Source organism: Typopeltis vanoorti, chromosome 18 (assembly GCF_054136105.1).
Source record: "Typopeltis vanoorti isolate ZY-2024b chromosome 18, IOZ_Tvanoo_1.0, whole genome shotgun sequence".
Lineage (NCBI taxonomy): Eukaryota > Metazoa > Arthropoda > Arachnida > Uropygi > Thelyphonidae > Typopeltis > Typopeltis vanoorti.
Window position 1 is genome coordinate 27310810 of NC_143566.1, and position 22764 is coordinate 27333573.

Consider the following 22764-nt stretch of genomic DNA (forward strand, 5'->3'; position numbering starts at 1 on the left):
GATTCACCCCTAGCCCTCGAATACCCTAATAGCATTGGGGGGGGGGAGGAGAAAGAAGCAAAGAAAGAAGGGGAGGGACCAGTCATAACTCACTACTCTGTTTTTATTTTTTGGATATCCTTCTCCTTCCACCTTTGGCATGCTCAGGAGTAAGCCAGGTGGTTCCCTCACAGAGCATTTTGGTGTTTTGCTCATACAGTCTTTATTCTCATGATTTTTACTGCCACATCAGGCATAGCTATTTGAGAATGACCACATTTATGACTTTTAAAGCACCATAAGGGGTTTTGGTGGGATATATAGCTTTCCCAGACAGCTGAGAAGATCCAGCTTTGATAGATGTTGCACTTTTGGTTTGTTGAAGGTAAGGATGTTTCTGGTAGGAACAGGCCATCCATCCATCCATCCTTATGTATCAGAATTCTTATGGCTGTCACTCCATGGTTCTCGAGTTTGGAGCATCTCTTTTTCAGGAACATCAAGGAAGTCTAACTTGGATATTATGCATCTAGAAAAGTTTTAAGTTTTGTGGGGAGGGTAACAGTAACTGGTATTTCCCCCCATACATGTTGCATAGAGTATTTTTTTCCACTAGGACTAGTAACACTTATCAAATTGCACCTCAGGAACTGCAAACGCCGTGGCTGACATCCCCCCCACATAACAGGACCCATGAGAGGGGGGGGTGCAGGGGATTATCTTACCAGGGCTCAGGATCAAAGGGGGGAGGGCTGTGAGGAGCCAAAGGAGGAGAGCCAGAAATTTCCTGAAATTAAGTGAGGATTCAGAAATTGTTTGCATATATTGTATGAAGACTAGCATTCACATTTTGCATATGTATATATGTAGGCTTACGTATATACAGAGCTACCAGCTTACCTGGGTCCTTGCGGTTAGCCTAGTGGCTTTGCGCTTCGCAACCATAAGCCTGGGGAAGGAGTGTCCTAGGTTCGATTCCCGTTGACGACGTGAGGAGCTAAAGGATCTTCCTCAGCCATAGCCAAGCTAGCCAGTCTTGGGCATGGACAGCAGGGTTTTTTCCCACAGTTTATCTGGGGTTTTTCATCCCGCAAGCAGGCAACCCGGTCGAGGACACACACACACAGATTAGTCAGGAATATTAACCTAGCCTGATTCGTCAGCTATGCCGGTTCCGGAGCCCGGATAAAATTTGGAGGCCTTAGACGGTGCCGTACGTTCCCGTAAAGGGAACTTACGTTGTACCATCACATGGAAATTAATTAATTAGCTTACCTGCAATAGTTTTTATTGTATTACTTTTTTGGTACATTTAGTCTTTGGCATGGAAAGCTCTCTTTATCTCTCTCTCTCTCTCTCTCTATATATATATATATACACACTCGGGAACCGGTCGAAAAAAGGCTTAGAAAAATTTCCTCTAGTCGCCAACTAGACTCGAAACCAAGATCTCTGGCACGGGCAAGCAGGTTTTTCCTCCCGGAAACTCTGGTTTTTCGTCCTGTAAACTCAAGAAAATCGACCGTAGAACCCACATTATTTTCAGACATTAAAATATAATGTGTTAGGGTTAGAGACCACGAGATGGCGGCACATTTGAGCCGTCTCTCTTCACTGCGTACCGCTTAATTAGTGATAGCCTTGGGCCATCTGTCTCTGATTGGGTACCAGTGGAGATTGAACTGCCCACTCAGTCTCCAAAAAGTTAGATAGGGCTAAATGGCCTCGCCTACTCCCGTATATACGGGAATAAAAAGGCGTTAGCTGATTTTTTAAAAAAAAAAAATATATACACACACACACACATACAAATAAAGAGAAGATTGGGAGAAATATATAAATAGAGAGAGAGAGACTTGTTTTTTTAGGCAGTACTTGCTATTACTTTGTCTAATAAATTCAAATAAAATTCTTTGTAAAAAAGATTTTGAAGGACAATTATTGGTTTTTTGCCTTGACCACAATTTATTGGCACTTTTCATTGGATAAACGATAATTAATATGTCAACTATGCTAAGATTATATTTATAACATTACTTATACTACTACTACTGCTAATCTACTACCACTGCTACCATTATTTCTACTAAATTATTAATATATAATATTTTTTGTCTTATTGTCTTTTTTTCCTTTTTTTCAGATATAAAAGTTTAAATTATAAATTCTCTCTCCAAAATGTATTCTCACAAATCAGGAGCCCAGAAAAGAAAAGACAAAAAAGAACGAGAGGAAAATAAAAAAGGGGTCAACAAATGCTCTTTCAATTGGATTAAGTGAGGCTTCAAAAACTCTTTCACTGAACTGGAGTAAGAAGATGATGCCTGGAAACCTCATCCCCAAACAAGGAACAGTCGATTTGGGTAATCGAGCACAGTATTTTGATGAAGGGACAGGTGCAGAAAATGAAAATGGAAAACAGAAAGAAACAGACATACAGACACATGTAGAAGTGAATTTGAAAGATGAGAGTAGTGATCATAATGTAGGCCTTGACATTGGATGTATCACAACTGAGTTTCCATGTCAAAAAGGAAATAGAAAAGTATGTTACAAATGGTCACATCCCTCTGCCTAAAAATTTCCAAACGATGCCTGCAATCAAGTTTTCACAGAAAACATACTGAAATTTCAAAGCACTAATGGAGAATGTAAGAGACTAGCTTGTCTGAAGTCAACAGAAACAAGCTTTATATTGCTGTTTTTCATGTCAATTATTTTGGCACAAGACAGTCCGCGTGGTTAGCCTAGTGGCTATGCGCTTCGCAACCATATGCTTGGGGAAGGAGTGTCCTAGGATCGATTCCCGTTGAAGATGTGAGGAGCTGAAGGATCTTCCTCAGCCATAACCAAATTAGCTGGTCTTGGGCGTGGACAGTAGGGTTTTTTTCTCTAGTTTATCCTGGGGTTTTTCATCCTGCAAAGCAGGCAAACTGGCCTTGAGGACTCAACACTACAGGACATAGGATACACCAGGGATGTAGGGCTGACCACCTTATCCTGTGAACGGCTTTAGGTCCGATGATTAACTAACCCTCGACACCGCAAGGTAAAAGAGGGAAAAGGAAGATGAGATGACAGGAAACAGTCAAGACTAGCACTTTTGCATCGAAGTCTGCAATGGTATCCTCTGAAGGCTAAGATTCTAATAAGAAGTGGTGAAAAATATCCTACAGGATCCCAAAACATGAAAAAGGCAACAGTTACAGAGAATGTTACTTAGCTTGGTGAGAACTAGAAAGGCACCTAGGGCTGTCTGGGACAGGAGTTGACATAATCTTAGAAGTGTCAATCAAAATTAAAACTGTGAAATGGTACAATATTTTAAAGCGTACCATCGATGTTGTACCATTCTTGGGAGAACATGGTCTAGGGTTTACTGGTTCATCCTATTGAATTGGTGATTTAAACACTGATGGGGGTTCCACTGATGTGTAACCCCATCCTTCAGGAACATGTGCTAAGTGTAGAGGAGTCACAGAAAAGGAGTGAGCAGCTTCAAGTTCATTATCTATCCTGACTCACAAAACGAATTTATTGCAGAATACTCAGATCTTGTGACACAACACATTTTGCTTGAGAGGCAATCTGCAAAGTACTTTGCAGTAATAGTAGATTCCACACCAGATTCTTCCCATCAACATTTCTTTTGAGATATGTACTTTTAAAAGAAATGCAGTATGAAATTCAAGAAAGATTCCTCAAGTTTGAAGATTATAGCAACAAAAGAGAAGAAATTGCTCAGCTGATAACTGATACATTGAAAGAACATGCTATTCCTCTCAGTGATTGTAGAGCTCAAGCCTATGATCTGGCACAAATATCCCAAAAGACCATACAGAACAAGTCGTTTTTTTTTGTTTGTTTGTTTTCTTATAAAAAAAGACTCAATGGTAGTCAGTAGTCCACAATGGGTGAACCAAGTGCTCAAGAATATTCCATAATCCAGAAATTTTGTTTCTAATCTGACAAAAGAATAAAGAACCACAGGTCTAATTAATTCACTGTGCCAGAATAGTAACAGTTAACCTTGGTATCTCTTCTGGGTCTGGCTGCCACTGATGAGACTTTATTAAGGCCAAAACTGGTCTGGGTAGTGGTCTTTTCTATAATGCATAGCATTATAGACATTCAAAAGGAGGCATGCTTTGTTGTGTGGGATACTAAGATAAGTGATGTGATGTCATTAGCCTCTACATACAAGTAGCCCAGTTGTGAAGATATTTCACATGCAAACTTTGTTTGCTTACATTTGAATAAAGGATGAAACCAAAACTATAATTTCTTGACATCAGTGAAAAAATGTTCAACTATCTTTGATCCAGAATATTCTAATAATAAGATGATATAACTTTTCACTACTTGTATATGGGAAATATATGACTTCTGCATTACTTCAACCTTGGTATCTCTTCTGGGTCTAGCTCCCACTGATGCGGTTTTGCATGAATGTGGAAAAATTCGCTGACGTAGTAGCTATGGAGGTGGGATCACTGAAGCAGATGCTTTTCCCTGAGATATGAGCAGCTCTGCTCAGTGGTAGGGTGGGTGGAGCTACTGCTAAGGGTTGTGTTCGGTGACTGTCACAGAGTAGAACTACCTGGTTAAATGATCTTTTGGGTCACTCACTGGGTATCTGAGGGATTGCATGAGTTTTTGGAAAGGTATCCCCACACTTAAACACACCTGAATAAAGGTTGAAACCTATCTGGGTAGTCCTTCCCATAATGCATAGCATTATGCACATTCAAAAGTAAGTGTGCTTTGCTTTATGGGATATTAAGGCTAGTGGTGTGAAGTCATTAGCCTCTATATATAAGAAGCCCAGTCTTGAAGATACTACACAGGAAAACTTTGTTTACTTACATTTGAATAAAGGATTAAACCAAGAATATACTTTCCTGGCATCTTTAATTTATTGCTGAAGTATGCTGAATCTTCTATTAAAAGAAGGCTGAAACAAGAAGATGTCCTTTCATCTATCCCATGTTAAATTAGTTTTAGAAAAATGTATCAGTAAAACTGATAAGGATAATACAAGTAGAACAGTTAATACTAAGAATACACACAACTGAGGCAATGTTTACAAACTTCCTCAGAATGTAAAAAACTGTGTTTTTCTGCTTAAGACAAAGTACTCACCAATCCAGGTATTCACTCTGTATAAATCCATAAATTGCCAAAGTCCAGAGGAGAGCAATTTACCTTACTAATGATCCCTCTCTGACTTACTTCAATCATTATCTTACAGACATGTTTTTCAGCTTTATGTCTTTTGTATATGTAGTTCCATAACTGCCGTTGCACTGACTGCCTGATTCCTCAGGTTATTTTTTATTTTAATGGTACAGACTATGCATTTCATTCACTATAAAGATTTCAGGAAGATGACATTTAGGCTAAAGTAACATTTCATTTTGAAATATAGACCTTATACATAATTACATATAATTATATGGGAGGTGGCAAGATATTCTAGAGGTTGTTGAAGCTCAGAAATGGAGGAAAGAGTGCTGTAAAAGGAATTAGAGATGAAAAAGGTGACATGAAAACAGGAGAAAAAGATATCCTTGAAGTATGGAGTAATTACTTTGAAAAACTGCTAAATGAAACAAGAAGTGATGACTGCACAGTGGTAAAAAACACTAACCAGGCATACAGTCAGGAATACATATCCATACATGAAGTAGAAAAGGCCATCAAAAACCTGAAATATGGAAAGGCAGCAGGAGTAGATGATATTCGACCAGAAATGCTCAAGTATGGAGGTATAACAGTCTTACAGTGACTTCACTGCATAGTTCAGAAGGCAGTGGACAGAGGGAAGAATTCCAGATGATTGGAGTAGAGCTCTCATAGTACCTATATATAAAAAGGGAAATAACACAATTTGAGAATTAGAGAGGCATTTCTCAACTGAGTGTTCCTGGTAAGATTTATGCAAGTATACTTGAGATACAGTTGAGAAGGATTGTGGAAGAGAAGCTTGGTGAAGAACAAGCTGGATTCGGGCCAAATAGAGGCTGTCAGGATCAGATTTTCACTTTATGACAAATAGTTGAGAAATCATGGGAATATAACAAAGATCTGTATTTGGGTTTTGTAGATCTGGAGAAGGCATATGACAAGATGCCAAGAGAGAAGCTATTCAAAATGCTACAGTTGTATAGTATCAGTGGGGCATTATATCAAGCAATACTTAGTCTTTATTTGAGTTATAAGTCAGCAGTTAGAACTGAAGGAAGTACAGGAAGATGGTTTGATGTTAAATCTACTGTCAGATGAGGATGTACATTATCCCCTCTGTTATTCATTATCTATATGGATCACATTATGAAGGAAAGTGGTATTAAATCTGATATATATTTCATTTATTTATACTTCTAAATAAATCTGCTAACTGCAAGATTCCCTGAATATATTGAATAACTGTTGTAATAGATATGGTATGAAGGTCAGCAATAACAAGACAAAGACAATGAAAACAGGCAGAAGCATTGAAAATATCAACTGAATTGTGAATGGAGAACCTATAGAATAAGTAAAACATTTCAGCTACTTAAGCATGATTTTTAGTGAAGATGGTAAATTAAATATGGAAATAGACAACAGAATAAACAAATTTAGTTTAATCCTTTACCCAAGTGTGTGTGCAAACAAAGTTTGTGCCTGAAAGTATCTTCAGGACTGGGGTAAAGTGGTACAACACCAGGCGTCTCCTTGCAAAGGTGGAGCAAAGAGATGCTGAGATAGGAGCAAGTCATATCTCAGTATCTCCCATAATGCAAAACACATCTCCTTGCAGATATGTATAATGTTATGCATTAAGGGAAGGGCCACTACCCAGAACTAGTTTCGTCCTTTATTGAGGTCTCTTCAGTGGGAGCCAGGCCCAAGTGGAGATACCAAGGCAGAAGCATTAGCAAGGTCATCTCCTCCTATAGGAACTGCCAAATAAATGGTGTGCCACCTTTTTATTAAATTACTCTGGATTTAGAGAAAGATGTTGAAAGTTTATTTTTCACTTGGTCAGACTATAATAAATTTAGTTTAATAATCCAGAGTAATTTAATAAAAAGGTGGCACACTGTTTGGCAGCTCCTATAGGAGGAGATGACCTTGCAAATGCTTCTGCCTTGGTATCTCCAGAACTCCATGGCAGAACCCCTTTTTCGAGTAATCATAATTCAAGGAGAATCAGCCTACCAGTCCGGAACAAGGGGGGGGCATAGCCCCCCCCCTTGTAATTATATAAAATATCTAAATATAACAACACATACATACACACACACACATGGAGGGGTGGGGTGAAAAGTTCGAATAAACACCTAGAAAAAAATGATATCAAAGCAACTGGTATAACCGAATAATATAAGCAAGTAAACACAAGAAAGATATTTAATTAGCCAAATATTTCGGTCTGAAAATTGCAGACCATCTTCAGTGGCACTATAAGAACAGTTTTAAAAAATACAAGGTGGAATACTAACAATAGATCATTTAAAAATAGAACAAGCCGCGTGATGTTATATCACTAAGTATTAAAGGGAATATTATTAAGCAGATTGAAATAAAGATATTAATTAATGATTGAATTAATTAATATCTTATTTATATTAATTAATATTAATTAATGATTGAGACATGATTGAAATAAAGATATTAATTAATAATATTAAATAACATAAAATTAATATGAATTAATGAGTTATCCTGATTAGACTTTCCCAAATTTTTGATACAGATATAGTCATTCCGATTCAGGTTAGGACGATGGAGTAATGCCTCTACGCTTTCTTTGAATAAACATTCAAATTTATAGCGGGATCTATGTAAGAGGCGAGTTTTTGACCAAAGGATGTTGTGGTTAGTTTCAATCCTGTGCTGAGCCAATCCAGATTTTTCAGGTTTGTTGTGATGAATGGTGGATTGATGTTCTTGGATTCTTTGAACTGATATAACCACAAGAAAGAACATATCTTAAAACTCTTTAACCCTCATGTTTTTTAAAATTGTAATAATTTTCTTTTTCTTTTAGGATATATAAAAAGAGTTGATTTAATATAAATTTTGTACTTGGTGTTTATCAGAATTTTTCAGCCCACCTTTGTTGTACATAATAATATAATGGTTAGTGTGGATCTCTCAATGATTCTTTTAATTCCATGAAGACAACAGCATAATAATAGAATGGTTAGGGGATAAGTAAGTGAGACAAACATTTTTAACTTTCCCACCTTTCATTTATCCATAATTTACTAAGTTATGGATAAATGGAAGGTGGGATTGAATTGGATAGCTCTATCTCCACAGGAACAAAGTTGAGGATTCTGGATGTGCAGCTGTTTTTCCAACAGCAACTTATGGATGCAAAACCTGGAGCCTAGAGAAGTCTGATAGGAAAAGGATAGTTATCTTTGAATGTGGTATTACAGAAGGCTACTGAGGAAATCATATTATTATTATTATTATTATGTGACACCTCTAGGGAGTCCAAAGACTCATTGAGGGAGTGTGTGCCAACAGCATTGAACGATTTATCCCTTCCAACTACTAACCACACTCAAACTTGCTTAACTTTTTGCGTGAGCTATTAATAGCAGATGCTCTACCAATCGACCAACCTTTGCTGGCAACACTGAAAGGCAGTCAAATGGATAGGTGCTAGAAAAAATCGGCAGAACTTTAAGCCTCCTTAAAGACATTGACAGAAGAAAGCCGATATACTTTGGACACATTGTAAGGATGGAAGAAGGATGTTCCAAAAACAGGAATAGAAGGTAAAGTTCCAGGAAAAAGAGGAGGGGATAGACCTTCATTGAGACGGATGGATTGTGTGTCAGGAGTGACTAATATTCAGAGAGTTGACGTCTCCAGAAAGGCATACAAAAGGACCACCTGATGTGGAACATTACCAATGAAAGAAGTGACCATACAGCATCTAAATGTTCAATGAGTTGATGGATGAACAACTTAAACATTCCACAGCTACCAGATCATATAATTGAAACTTAGGTGTATATACCAAAAATTGAAGCATCTGTAAAGGACCATAATCTATAAACAAGGTTTTTATCCTCGTTTGGAATATATTGGATTTCAGTCTATCTTTACAACAGAACAATAACCTCCACCTTAATCTTCCCAAAGTATTTATTTTTCAACCGGCATCTTCTTGTCCCTTACTTAAGTTATGGAAAACACGTGATTTATCCATTAATCCATAACTTAGTAAGTTATGGATAAATGAAAAGGAAAGGTGGGAAAGTTAAAAATGGTGGCCTCACTTATTAATCCCCCCCAACCATTCTATTATTATGCTGATGTCTCCATGGAGTCAAAAGAATCATTGCAGAGGACCACACTAACCATTATTCAAACAACACCTATTATACTCTCCGCTTATTCACCATTGCCATTCACCACTTATTCACTCACAACTACCTCTGGCAGTCCTTTCCACTTATTCACCACTCTTCAAGTAAAAAACCTAGTCTGCACACCCTTATTAACCATACTCTTACACAACTTCTAGGGGTGACTCCTTGTTCTCCCCTATTCCTCATGCATTGACAAGTTTTTGTATCAATCTTATAGACAGACAATAACATCTCCATTTTTGATAATTTCATATACTCTTGCTAGATAGAGTGGCTGAAGATAACTCTTTAACAACCCCTGAATTTCATCAACATAGGTATTTCCAGTATCAGCAATATCTTGAGAAATGTCAGTGTGCTTTTGAGAACTCCTAAAGAAGAGAGGAGCTTTCTCCTAGAAGGCTTACTGAGACCAGCAATTAATGTAAGGAAATCAAGTAATGATGCATCTTGATCTTCCATAAATTTACTTAAAACATCTGCACATCTTTCAATAATAGCAGCATCCAAAGGCTGTTGCTTTTATTTCAAGTGTTAATGAAATGCAGGGCTTGCTAAAAACTTTCATAATCTTTAAGAATCCATAGCTTTTATTAATATTTTCCTCTCAGAAAAAAAAAATTATAATTTTCAACAACCAGTATAATTAAGTATAATTAAGCTACTGTAATCAATAAATAACCTGTTGATACTATTATTTTGATTGCTCCATTTTAATCATTTACTGATTCTTTTATCTCAATTCTCTTAAGTGACAGAAATGTATATTTCAAATGCCATGTATTAATTTCATATAAAATTAAAGTATATGAACAAGTAAGCATTTGATCCAACATCAAGACCAGGCAGGGATACAAAATTATCCCAATGGTGATAAATTTTACATAAATAGAGAAAGAGTGCAAATGAGAATGTATAAATGACAAAGAAAAAAAAAAAAAAACATTACACTGTCATAATTTTGTAGATTTTTGAATTTGATAAATTAAAGTATACCTTAAACTATCATGCCTTGAAAACAAAGTTGAAAACTCGACTGATCTTTGTTGAAGTTCCACGTTCATATTTCCACCAAAAATATCAATAATTTTTTTCACTCTTCTGGAAGGGAAAAAAAAAGTTATATTAACAAAAATAATCAAATTAATAAATATCAAGCAAGTTTTATTAAAAACATGACCCTCGTTACTTATGGAAAGTATATAAATTTCTGAAGTGCAATAAAACTTTTCAAGAAAGATATCTTGCTCCAAATGTCTAAAGAGATATCTCATCAAAAATTTTTTGTTTATCAGTAAATGATGACGTGAAAAATGCATATACATGGGAATCTTTAGTTATTTGCTGATAATGCAAAGTTTGAGAGAATTATAAGGAGCATTGCCGATGTTAATTATTTTCAGGAAGACTGAAATAGTTTGCTGGCTTAGATAAATGAGTGGGGCTCTACTTTTAATATTAACCAGACACATTCATGTGGATGAAATATATCAATCACTTCATGATTCATATCCATATTATTTCAATGGATTATTAATGTTATCACAATTTTAATGAGATGGGAATTTTGCATCCATGACAACATTGATATTATATATGCAAGGCCAGTTGGGTGGTTAATTTGCCTTACATTAGTACAAAACACGAAGATTTAAAAAAAATCCAATGCAATTTAATCTACACATTTATTATTAACAAAGCATTTGGAATGCAGAGATATAAGGCAGTATACCCACACTAACAGAAGTGCACTTCAATTAGTGGATGAGATTCAAGACTGAGGGTGACGGACTGAAGTTTAGAGCACATCATAAGGATTGCAAAACTACACAATGCATTTTTGCTATGATAAGGAGTACATTGACATGTATGGATAAGGAGGTTGTGCCTTCTATAAAAACATTGGCCAGACCATATATGCATTAATGTGCTCAAATTTGGTTACCTAGTTGTGATTTGGAACCAGCAGAGAGGGACCAGAGCAAGTCATCAAGATAATATCAGGACTTTGTAATAATGGATATGGGGGAAGGAGGAAGAGTGTAAACTGCAGATTTTGGTGGATTGATGATAAAGAGGTGATATGATAGATGAGTTAGCAAGGAGATTTTTATAATATTAATATAGTGGAAATGATAAGAAGAGGCAAGGCAAGAAGGGAAGACTGAAAGGCTATTCATGGAAGATGTGTAAAGATGTAGTGAAATAGGATGATAAAGAGGCAATATGATAGATATTTAAAGTTAGCGAGGAGATTTTTATAATATTAATACAGTGGAAATGATAAAAAAAGTCAAGGGAAGACTGAAAGGCTATTCATGGAGGATGTGTAAAGATGTAGTGAAAAAAGGGAATAAAACAGGTACATTTATTTTTACATGGAGAGTAGTAGATGAGGAATGCATTGCGAAAATACTGTGAATATGGGAGCGTAAATGAGGTAATGTGAATATAATATATTCACATTAACAGAATATACATAACACACATATGCATGAGTGTACTATTTAATGAGGCAAACTACAACCAGTAATATTTCAATGATGAATAAGCAAGGATCTGGGGTTGAGTAATATCAAACTGTAGCCAATCTACACTGCACATTTAATTTAGAAAATCTTAGTGTTGTCTACATTAGTACAAAACACAAAGATTTAAAAAAAATTCAATGCAATTTAATCTACACATTTATTATTATTACAATTAATGGTGTCCACTGTCAGATTATTATGGACTACTGCATCATTCAACTAAGGTACTAACTTGAATTCACTCACTACTTTAGCATCATGAACAAATAAGAGGATTCCTTCCCCATTCCCAAACAGATTCTGATATTACTAATGTAAAAATTAAGCAGAGCAGCCCAACTATAAGGTCCTATGATATGCCAGTGGACACTTGCCTTCTTCTTCATTCAACTCCACCATACATTGCTGTCCATCAGTCTCTTATTTACATCATCAAAACTTTCCTCTAGTCAGCAACTAGAAATAAATTGAATGGTCTTACTGTTCATGCACCTTATTGGAGCCTGAGCAATAACCAGTAGATTCTAATCTATAAAATACCTATCATACTTCTCCTTAATTCGCTGACATAGCATCCCCATTTGATTCAGTAAGAGATCCAACATTTTAGGATTTGCAATTTGAGTGTGTAGGAGTTAAGGAAAAACATCTTAGAAAGACTGTATACTTATTTGGTTTTGTAACATTTTGTTTTATTAATATGAAAGTAGGTTAAGTTATATTTATAACCTAACCTACTTTAGGTTATAAAAATGAAAAATATTTCAATTTTTCATTTTTCACTTATATCATTATATTATTATAGTAATACCATAATACTAACATTATAGTATTATAAATCACAAAAGCACCAAGTTTCTTTTGTTTTTATCAGATATGTTCATTCCTGTTATTTAAATTAAAATTAATTCATGAGATCATTTTGCTCTATTTTTTTTTTTTTGTTGGGATGGAAAGTATATTATAATTAGCAAGAAATTATATTCTCATTTTCAAACTTATTTTATCAGTGCATAATCAAACAAAAGGTTGTATATGAAATATCTTTTAAACAAGTCCATTTCTACACAGAGAGGAGGCGACTCCACACTGCTTTAAACTTATTCCATAATGCACAGGCACACTCCCTTCCAGTGTGTAAAGCATATCATTAATTATGGTGAAAATAATGTCACTGCTGACAAACCACTTCATTCCTAGCCTGCCATAATAAAAATCAATTCTTCACATTATTGCTTACTACACTATTACTCAACAGTGCAGTAACCAAGGAATGTTACTGACCTCCAAAAATTACCCCCTAATCTCTCGCACCTCTTTGGTCCATTATAACTTGAAACACTTATAACCACATTATCTTTTCAATTTACAAAACACTGTGACTTATATATTCTTAATCTATCTTCAGAATTTTTACATAGTATACTCATATTTCTGGTGGACCAACCTTTGAATTTTTTTCGAAGAATTTCTACAGCCCTCAAAAAACTTTAAGATAAATTATAATACAAAAGAAATCATATTCTCTTCTAATCCTATAATTAATCCTATGTGTAAGCAAACTAAGTCTGCATGTGAGATATCTTCACAACTAGGTTATTTTAAAACAACAAAATTACATGGTAACCACACTAATAAACTTTTATGAAAGTACAAATATTTTGTGCTGAAAATAACAGTATAACCAGTGTGTGAACACAAAAGCCAATCATAAAACAGGAATACAAGGTACATACAACAATCAGTTTACTAATTGTTTAGGTAGAATTTAATTTTACCTAAATTATTATTTATTAATATTACATTATTAATTATATTATTACTATTAATTTCTAGCATGCAACAACTGTTTTTAATTGGTAAATGGATTGTTGTATGTACTTGTATTCCTGTTCATTGATTTGCTTATTTCCAAACATTGATGATGTACTTTATTTTCAGTACAAAATATTTGTACTTTCATTAAAGTTTATTACTTAATAACTAATATTTAAGGAATTGACAGCGTATACTGGAAATATAGATTAAATAAACTTTAATATACACTTTCCGATATTTCGGCGAACGTCACGTTGCCATCTTCTTGGGAACTTACTAAAAAGACACGTGCACACAAGTACTAATACAACAAATGAGACTGAGGCTAGGACGCTAGCGTTTTCCTAAAGTCCTGATGGTGCCCCCTGGCGGGCTATATTGATAATTCTTGGCGTTTGGGCTGAAGTTCTTTTGATAAAAGTTTCCCAAATTTGGGGCAGTTTCATGCATCCAAATTTGTTGAGGTTTGGCATGTTCCTAAGGGCCGAGGCTGATTCCATGAATAGTCTTTCATACTTGAACTTGCTGCGGTGTATTACTGTGGCTTTCTTCCATCTTATTCTGTGGCGAGTATCCAGAGCGTGGTCTGCAAGCCCAGAGTGGCTGTACTGGTGAAATCGGATGTAATCCTTGTGTTCTGAGATTCTGATATTTGCTGTCCTGCCTGTTTGGCCAAAGTAGGACAGTTTACAGCTGCAAGGGACCTGGTATACACCAGGTAGGTCTAGGGGAAGTGGTTGGTCTTTGGTGGAGCGGATAAGGGATGCCAGTTTTCTATGTGGTCTGTAACAGGTGGTCAAGTCATGTTTTTTTAAGATTTTATTGATTTTTTCTGAAGTGCCTCTGATGTAGGGAATAGTGATGGATTTAGAGTAATCTTTTTTTGTGAAGGGGAGGGGGTGGTGGGTTGTGGATAATTGGGTTAAGTATTTATTGGATTTTTTGGAGGGGGTAGCCGTTGCCTGAGAAAGTGTCACGGATGTGATTTAGTTCAGTGGTTAGGGCTTGATCATTAGAACAGATTATTTTTGCCCTGTTGAATAATGTTTTAATAACTCCATATTGTTGTGAGGGGGGGTGGTGGGATTGTTGGTGAATGTATCTGCCTGTATGGGTGGGTTTTCTATAAACTGAGAAAACCAAGGTTCCATCAGGTTGGCGGGTGACTAGTGTGTCTAGGAAGGGGAGGTTATTGTTTTCCTCTTTTTCCAGGGTGAATTTGATTCTAGGGTGTTGGTTGTTCAAGTGTGTTAGGAAGGAGAGGAGTGAATCCGGGCCATGTGGCCAAATAGCAAAAACATCATCAACATAGCGAAACCATATGGTAGGTTTTTGTGGGGCTGAGTTTAAGGCTTTCTCTTCAAACATCTCCATGAAAAAGTTGGCCAAGGGTGGGGAAAGTGGTGAACCCATGGCTGTCCCCTCTATCTGTTTGTAGAATTTTTCCTGCCAAACGAAATAGCCTGAGTTCATTGTAAACTGAAATAGGGCTGAGATATCGGGAGGAAATTTAGCTTGGATTAGCTCTAAGGTTTCTTTGAGAGAGACATTCGTGAATAGGGAGGAGACATCAAAACTGACCATTATGTCATTGTGTTGGAGTGTAAGGTTTTCTATACTGGCTTTGAAGTGGGCTGAGTTTTTTATGTGTGATGGTGTATTGCCAGTATAGTGTGAGAGCGCTTTGGCTAAATGCTTGGCTAGTTTGTAAGTGGGGGAATCAATGCCATCCACTATGGGACGTAATGGCACATTTTCTTTGTGTATTTTTGGGAGCCCATATATGCGGGGGGGGTCTAGAGTTATAGGGTTTTAGTCTGTTGGTAATCTCCACAGGCCAAGAAGTGACCTTCTTAAGGAGCCTATGGAGTTTTCTAATTTGTGAGCTGGTGGGATTGTAATCAATGGGGAGGTAAGTGGAGCGATCTAATAATAAAGCCTTGAGCTTACCTGTGTAGTCTTTAAGATTGAGTACCACAGTGGCGTTCCCCTTATCCGCTTTGGTGATCACTATTTTTTTGTTTCTCTTCAATTCTTGTAGTGCCTTGTATTCACTAATGGATATGTTGGATTTTGGAGGTTTTGCTTTATTGAGAACACAGGCTACATCCAATCTAATGTCGTTGGCGATGTGGGTTGGAAGTTGGCGAATCCCGCGTTCAATTTGAATCATTAATTCCTCGGCCGGTAATTTCCTAGGAGCAATGGCGAAGTTGTGACCACGTGACAGAGCGTGGATTGCTTCTGGCTTTAAGGTAGCTGACGATAGGTTAACAACAGTGTTGGTTTGTAGTTTCGACGCCGAGTTCTTTGTTAATTTATCAAACTTGTTGATATGTCGAAACTACAAACCAACACTGTTGTTAACCTATCTAAGAGGAAAACAATAACCTCCCCTTCCTAGACACACTAGTCACCCGCCAACCTGATGGAACCTTGGTTTTCTCAGTTTATAGAAAACCCACCCATACAGGCAGATACATTCACCAACAATCCCACCACACCCCCTCACAACAATATGGAGTTATTAAAACATTATTCAACAGGGCAAAAATAATCTGTTCTAATGATCAAGCCCTAACCACTGAACTAAATCACATCCGTGACACTTTCTCAGGCAACGGCTACCCCCTCCAAAAAATCCAAAAAATACTTAACCCAATTATCCACAACCCACCACCCCCTCCCCTTCACAAAAAAAGATTACTCTAAATCCATCACTATTCCCTACATCAGAGGCACTTCAGAAAAAATCAATAAAATCTTAAAAAAACATGACTTGACCACCTGTTACAGACCACATAGAAAACTGGCATCCCTTATCCACTCCAGCAAAGACCAACCACTTCCCCTAGACCTACCTGGTGTATACCAGGTCCCTTGCAGCTGTAAACTGTCCTACTTTGGCCAAACAGGCAGGACAGCAAATATCAGAATCTCAGAACACAAGGATTACATCCGATTTCACCAGTACAGCCACTCTGGGCTTGCAGACCACGCTCTGGATACTCGCCACAGAATAAGATGGAAGAAAGCCACAGTAATACACCGCAGCAAGTTCAAGTACGAAAGACTATTCATGGAATCAGCCTCGGCCCTTAGGAACATGCCAAACCTCAACAAATTTGGATGCATGAAACTGCCCCAAATTTGGGAAACTTTTATCAAAAGAACTTCAGCCCAAACGCCAAGAATTACCAATATAGCCCGCCAGGGGGCACCATCAGGACTTTAGGAAAACGCTAGCGTCCTAGCCTCAGTCTCATTTGTTGTATTAGTACTTGTGTGCACGTGTCTTTTTAGTAAGTTCCCAAGAAGATGGCAACGTGACGTTCGCCGAAATATCGGAAAGTGTATATTAAAGTTTATTTAATCTATATTTCCAGTATACGCTGTCAATTCCTTAAATATTAGTTATTATGTCTAACCAGCGTATAAGCCTCTCAACAAGAATAAAGTTTATTACTGTAGTTATCTTGCAATTTTTGTTGTTTTATAGTTATGCCACGGATACCTTTAAAGATTAAAGTTGCTTCTATACAGATGCTGTTGACATCATGTTAGTAGAATCTGTTTGCTTGCTTACGCATGGGTATAGGATACAGGAATCTTCTTCTTCTTTCACTCTGCCTTATCCCATGTTAAACGGGGTCGGTGCACCAATCTTTAACCTTCCTCTTCCAAGTTCTCCGGTCCAGAGCATCCTTCGGACTCCATCCTTTCTCCCTAAGATCCTCTGTCATCTTATCCCTCCACCTGAGCTTGGGCCTGCCTCTCTTCCTCCAACTCCATATACTCCACTCGTTTACCGACATACTCCTCACTCTTCCTCTCAACATGTCCAAACCACCTCAGCCTACTTTCTTGTATCTTCTTGCCAATTGGTCCCACCTTAACCGTCCCTCTGATGTAGTCATTCCTTATCCTGTCCTTCTTTGTCACACCAATCATCCATCTCAACATCCGCATCTCCGCTACTTCCATCATCCTCTCCTGTGCCTTGGTTATAGGCCATGTCTCCGCACCATGGAGCATCGCCGGCCTCACCACCATCTTATAGAGCTTTCCTTTCCTCTTACAACTCACTCTCTTGTTGCACAGGACCCCGCTCATCTTCCTCCAATTCATCCAATCGCATGTTATTCGGTGCTGTATTTCCTCATCCAGGTCACCATTCCTCTTGACAACCGACCCAAGGTACTTGAATTTCTTCCCTGAAATTAGCCTTTCATCCTGTAGTCGTATGACGATATCCTCGTCACTCCCCATTGACATATATTCAGTCTTCACCTGGTTAATTCTCATGCCGCTCTCCTCCAATGCCTTTCTCCACTCTTCCAGGGTATTTTCAAGCTTCTCTTGGGATGATTCGCATAGAACAATGTCATCGGCAAACAGCATGCTCCATGGTGCCTCCTTCTTGACATCCTCCACTAGTACATCCATGACCAGGTCAAAGAGGTAGGGGCTCAGAGCTGACCCTTGGTGTAGCCCTATGACAATAGGGAACCCTTCTGTCATGCCGACACTAGACCTGACCTTAGTTTCTGTTCCTTCATACATCTCCTTCATCAACCTCACGCACTTCTCCGACACCCCCTTCTTCCTCATACACCTCCATACCTCCTGCCTGGCCACTCTGTCGTATGCCTTTTCCAGGTCTATAAACACCATGTGCAGATCCACTTGCATCTCTCTATATTTCTCCAAGAAATTATATACTTGGTTTAATCCTTTATCCAAGTGTAAGCAAACAAAGTTTGCGCCTTAAGTATTTTCAGGACTAGGGCAACTTGTGGTAAAGGTGGTATGACTTCACATCACTTGCCTTAGCATCATGAGTTGCCCCAGTCCTGAAAATACTTCAGGCGCAAACTCTGTTTGCTTTTTAGAGATGTCAGACAATACACCCTTATTAATTTCATTTAATCCAGATACACTTGGATAAAGGATTAAACCAAGTATATAATTTCTTGGCATCTTTAATTTATAGCATAACCAAGTGGAAAAACTTTCAACAACTAACTATCTCTAAATCCAGAGTATTATAATAATAAAGTGTGACACTTTTGGCAACTCGTATATGAAAATATGACTTCTGCATTACTTCAACCTTGGTATCACCTCTGGGTCTGGTTCCAACTGACGAGACCTCAATAAAGGTCAAAACTGGTCTGGGTAGTGACCCTTCCCATAATGCATAGCATTATAAATGTCTGCAAAGAGATGTGTTTTGCATTATGGGACACTAAGGCTGTGAAGTCATACCACCTTTACCATGAGTTGCCCCAGTCCTGAATATACTTCAGGTACAAACTTTGTTTGCTTACACTTGGATAAAGGATTAAACCAAGTATATAATTTCTTAGTATCTTTAATTTATAATAGAAAAACTTTCAACAACCAGGAATATGATTTCTTTTGTATTATAATTTCTTATCTTAAAGCATCCTGAGGGCTGCAGAAATTCTTGGTCTCAGAATTCCAGAATGCAAACACGTGTCCTTTCAAATGTGTATAATGATATTAGGGTTATGGGATATTATTATATTATTATAATGACATTATAGGAAGGGTCCCTATCCAGGCTGGTTTCCAACTTTTATTGAGGGAAAAAAGTAAAAGAGTGGTCATCAAAGGCCTAGAATAATTAGTATAGAGATACAAGAGAGAAGATCGATAGTATTAGGAGAAAGAAAAGACAGAGAGAGAGAGAGGCCTCAACTTTTTATATAATCATGTAGCCAAAAGCTATCCTTTTTCACCAGTCTCATGCAGCTGAACAACCAAAAGATTAACTGAATCTAAAACTCAGACATGATTGGTACCCAGTTTGTTAGCTTTATCTAAGTGTTTGTTAACCACTCTGAGTGCCTTCTCTGCCTGGGATTGCTTTCCAGTCATCCCTGCAACTGACCATAAGACCACAGTGAACTAATAGGATGGAACCATTTAAAAGGCTCTCATTTTAAAAAAAAAGACTTTTATCTCCTCCTGGTAAATATTGCATAACATGGATGGTCTACAAAAGTGTTTCTCATACTCAGATATCAGTGTACCCATTCTTAAATTTTTGTTATTACCAAGTACCCCTTACAAAATAATAATATAAAATAATAAATAAATAAATAAGTACATTTCATTGTAAATGTTTATTTTATTTGAATTTAGATGTACATGTAAACAAAAAAATATGATTTATTTTTAATAGAACAAAATTTATTGAGTACTATAAATTTTTTACTTAATTTAAATAATTTATCATCAATGAGAGGAGTGAAATTCCTTATGGTGGGATAAAATTTCAGCAAAATTTGGTTCTATAGTTGTTAATTTCAATCTAAGATGCAGTTCAACACCTATAATGTGGTTTCTCTTCTTCGTCTTAATATCTACGAGGGCCGAAAATCCAACTTCACATAGATATGAACTTGGAAATGGAAAAATGAACCTTAGGGCTTTATCTGTTAATTCAGGAAATTCATTCTGTATTTGTAACCAAGATGATAACGTATTCTTGTTGTATTTATTTTTTAGGAAACCATCAGAAGCTAATTCTAAAAGTTGTTCTTCTTCTATTGGCAACAGACCCTTTGGCATAGATTTGTTGATATTGAAAGGGTATCTTATCCACTTAATATTAATGTCCAGTTCAGGGAAATACTTTTCTAGATTCATTTTGTAAGCTTTGTAAATGCTGCATGATAGTAATTTTCACATCATCATCAATTTGTTAATTTGAACTTGCAAGCAATTTATGAAGAGATGGAAATGCATCAAATTCTCCATTACCAACCCACTTTTGCCATAACTTCATCTTTGCCAATGTGGTGTTCACTTTATCTTGACATGAAATGTAAAAATTGCCTTGCCTTGTAAAGGCAGATTATTTAAAACAGTAAATATATCTGCCAGATAGGTTAATTAACTGAGCCATTTCTAATTATGTAAATATTTTTTAAATTCAAATATATCAAGAAAAACTTGTTCATTCTGAAGTTCAAATAAATGAGTAAGGACTTTTCCACAAGAAAGCTCACAAACATCAGCATGGAAAAAAAATTGTGTGTGATTACTTCCAATTTCTTCACAAAGTTGAGAGAAAAGTCTGGCATTTAGAATATGGCCTTTAATACAATTTATGATGTTTACAGCTTCATCCAGATCTTTTCTTAGGTCTGTAGACATCATATGTGTAGCCAAAACCTCTCTGTGTATGCAGCAGTGTCATCTTTGCATCTAGTACAACAGCTTAAATCCTTGAAACATGGTTGTATCAAAAAAAAGGGCTTTTTTAGATACAACCATGGACTCTGTCCGTGCTAATTCCAACACAATTTTTCTGATCAAGCCTGTTTTGATGCATAAATGTATTTATATTGTTGAATATTTCTTCTTCTGTTATATGTTCTGGCAAGTGTTGGCAAAATAAAAGGTCGTCATGAAGTTTTTAATTTTTTTTTTTTGCACCTAATTTGAAAAATTTGTAAAGTTGATGGATTCATCGATCTGCAATGCATAATAACAACTCTTACATATATCGGATTTTATATTTTCAGCCATTTCAGTGATTCTTCGTTGAATAATCCTATTTGAAAGGCACTGATCAAAAGATCTTTTTACATTATCTCCAATCATAATTTCTGCTATTATTTTTGCTGCAGGTTTGACCAAAGTTTCACCAATTGTTTCTGCTGCACCACTTTTTACTATTAATAGCGACATGTAATATGAAGCATCTAAGGCCTTCATATTTTCATCTCCTGACATGATCAACAACATTTTTTGAGTTTCTTTTAAATTTTTTAGTTTTGAAAAAAATTTACAGGTTTGTCCTTGTATTCATTATATTTCGAATCAAAATGGTGATCTAAATTAAATGGTTTCATGCTTTCATTTTTTTAAAGTTTCACCACAAATGACACATAATGGAATAGGTTCCTCTTGAATTCCTGTCCATGAAAATCCACATTTCAAGTAATTCATATCGTACTTACGAAGTTTTCTCATCATTTGCCTGGTTCTTTAGAGATGTCAGACAACACACCCTTATTAATTTCATTTGATCCAGATACAGCATCAATGTTTTCTTGTTGCTTACAGCTACTTGTATCTGCTATATTGTTCTGTTCTCTTTTGTGCATTTTATAAATTGAGTCTTTAACCAATGATCCATACTTAAGAATTTGAAAGCTAAAAAAATTATAATATTTATTATAGGTATTATAACTTCTGTACATTATTAAATCAATTATATCACTGTAAAAATAGTACAAACCTATTAATCGTTATTTTTACTAACAACAAATTTGTAAAATGATCAAATAATGAGGCACATTGATTAATGTCTACTTAACTATCTTAATTACATCTACTATTGATTCATATAATTATTTTTTTTTATCAGTTGCTATCATACGCTTTTCGTATTGTTGCAGGCTTGCAATGTACATTCAAATACGAAGCTGAATGAATATTCACATGTGAATTGCCTGCGAATTTGCAAACTATTCAAATTAAGCAGTTATCACAATTTGAGTAGGAGAATTCATACATCATATATAATTTATTGAGAAATATATACATTTAAAATAATTCTTTGTTTCTTAACAATGATTCCATGCGTTAATGATGCATAGCCGAAAATTGTCACGTACCCCCCTGAGGACCTTTCACATACCCCTGGGATTATGTGTACCACACTTTGAGAAACACTGGTCTACACCTGGATTAGAGATTGTTGTTGTAAGTTTTTCCACTTCGTTATACTATAAATTAACGATACTAAGAAATTATATTCTTGGTGTAATCCTTTATCCAAGTGTAAGCAAAGACGTTTGCACCTGAACCATTTTCAGGACTGGGGTAACTCATATATCCCATAATTGCCTTAGTATTCCATAATGCAAAGCACATATCCTTACGGACATGCATAATACTATGTTTTATGGGAAGAGTCATTACTCAGACGAGTTTCGACCTTTACTGAGGTCTCATCAGTGGGAGCCAGACCCAGAGGTGATAAGGTTGAAGCAATGCAGAAGTCATATTTACGT

At 36.4% G+C, this 22764-nt stretch overlaps 1 protein-coding gene across 1 annotated transcript in view; it reads right to left on the minus strand.

The window, feature by feature from the left end:
* LOC150096566 (AP-1 complex subunit gamma-1-like) overlaps positions 1-22764 on the minus strand; it is a 449674-nt gene that overhangs the window by 118734 nt on the left and 308176 nt on the right. Inside the window, exon 16 of the mRNA XM_090408538.1 lies at positions 10356-10460. Coding sequence (XP_090264664.1) covers positions 10356-10460 — 105 coding nt within the window. The remainder of the gene's footprint in view (positions 1-10355; positions 10461-22764) is intronic.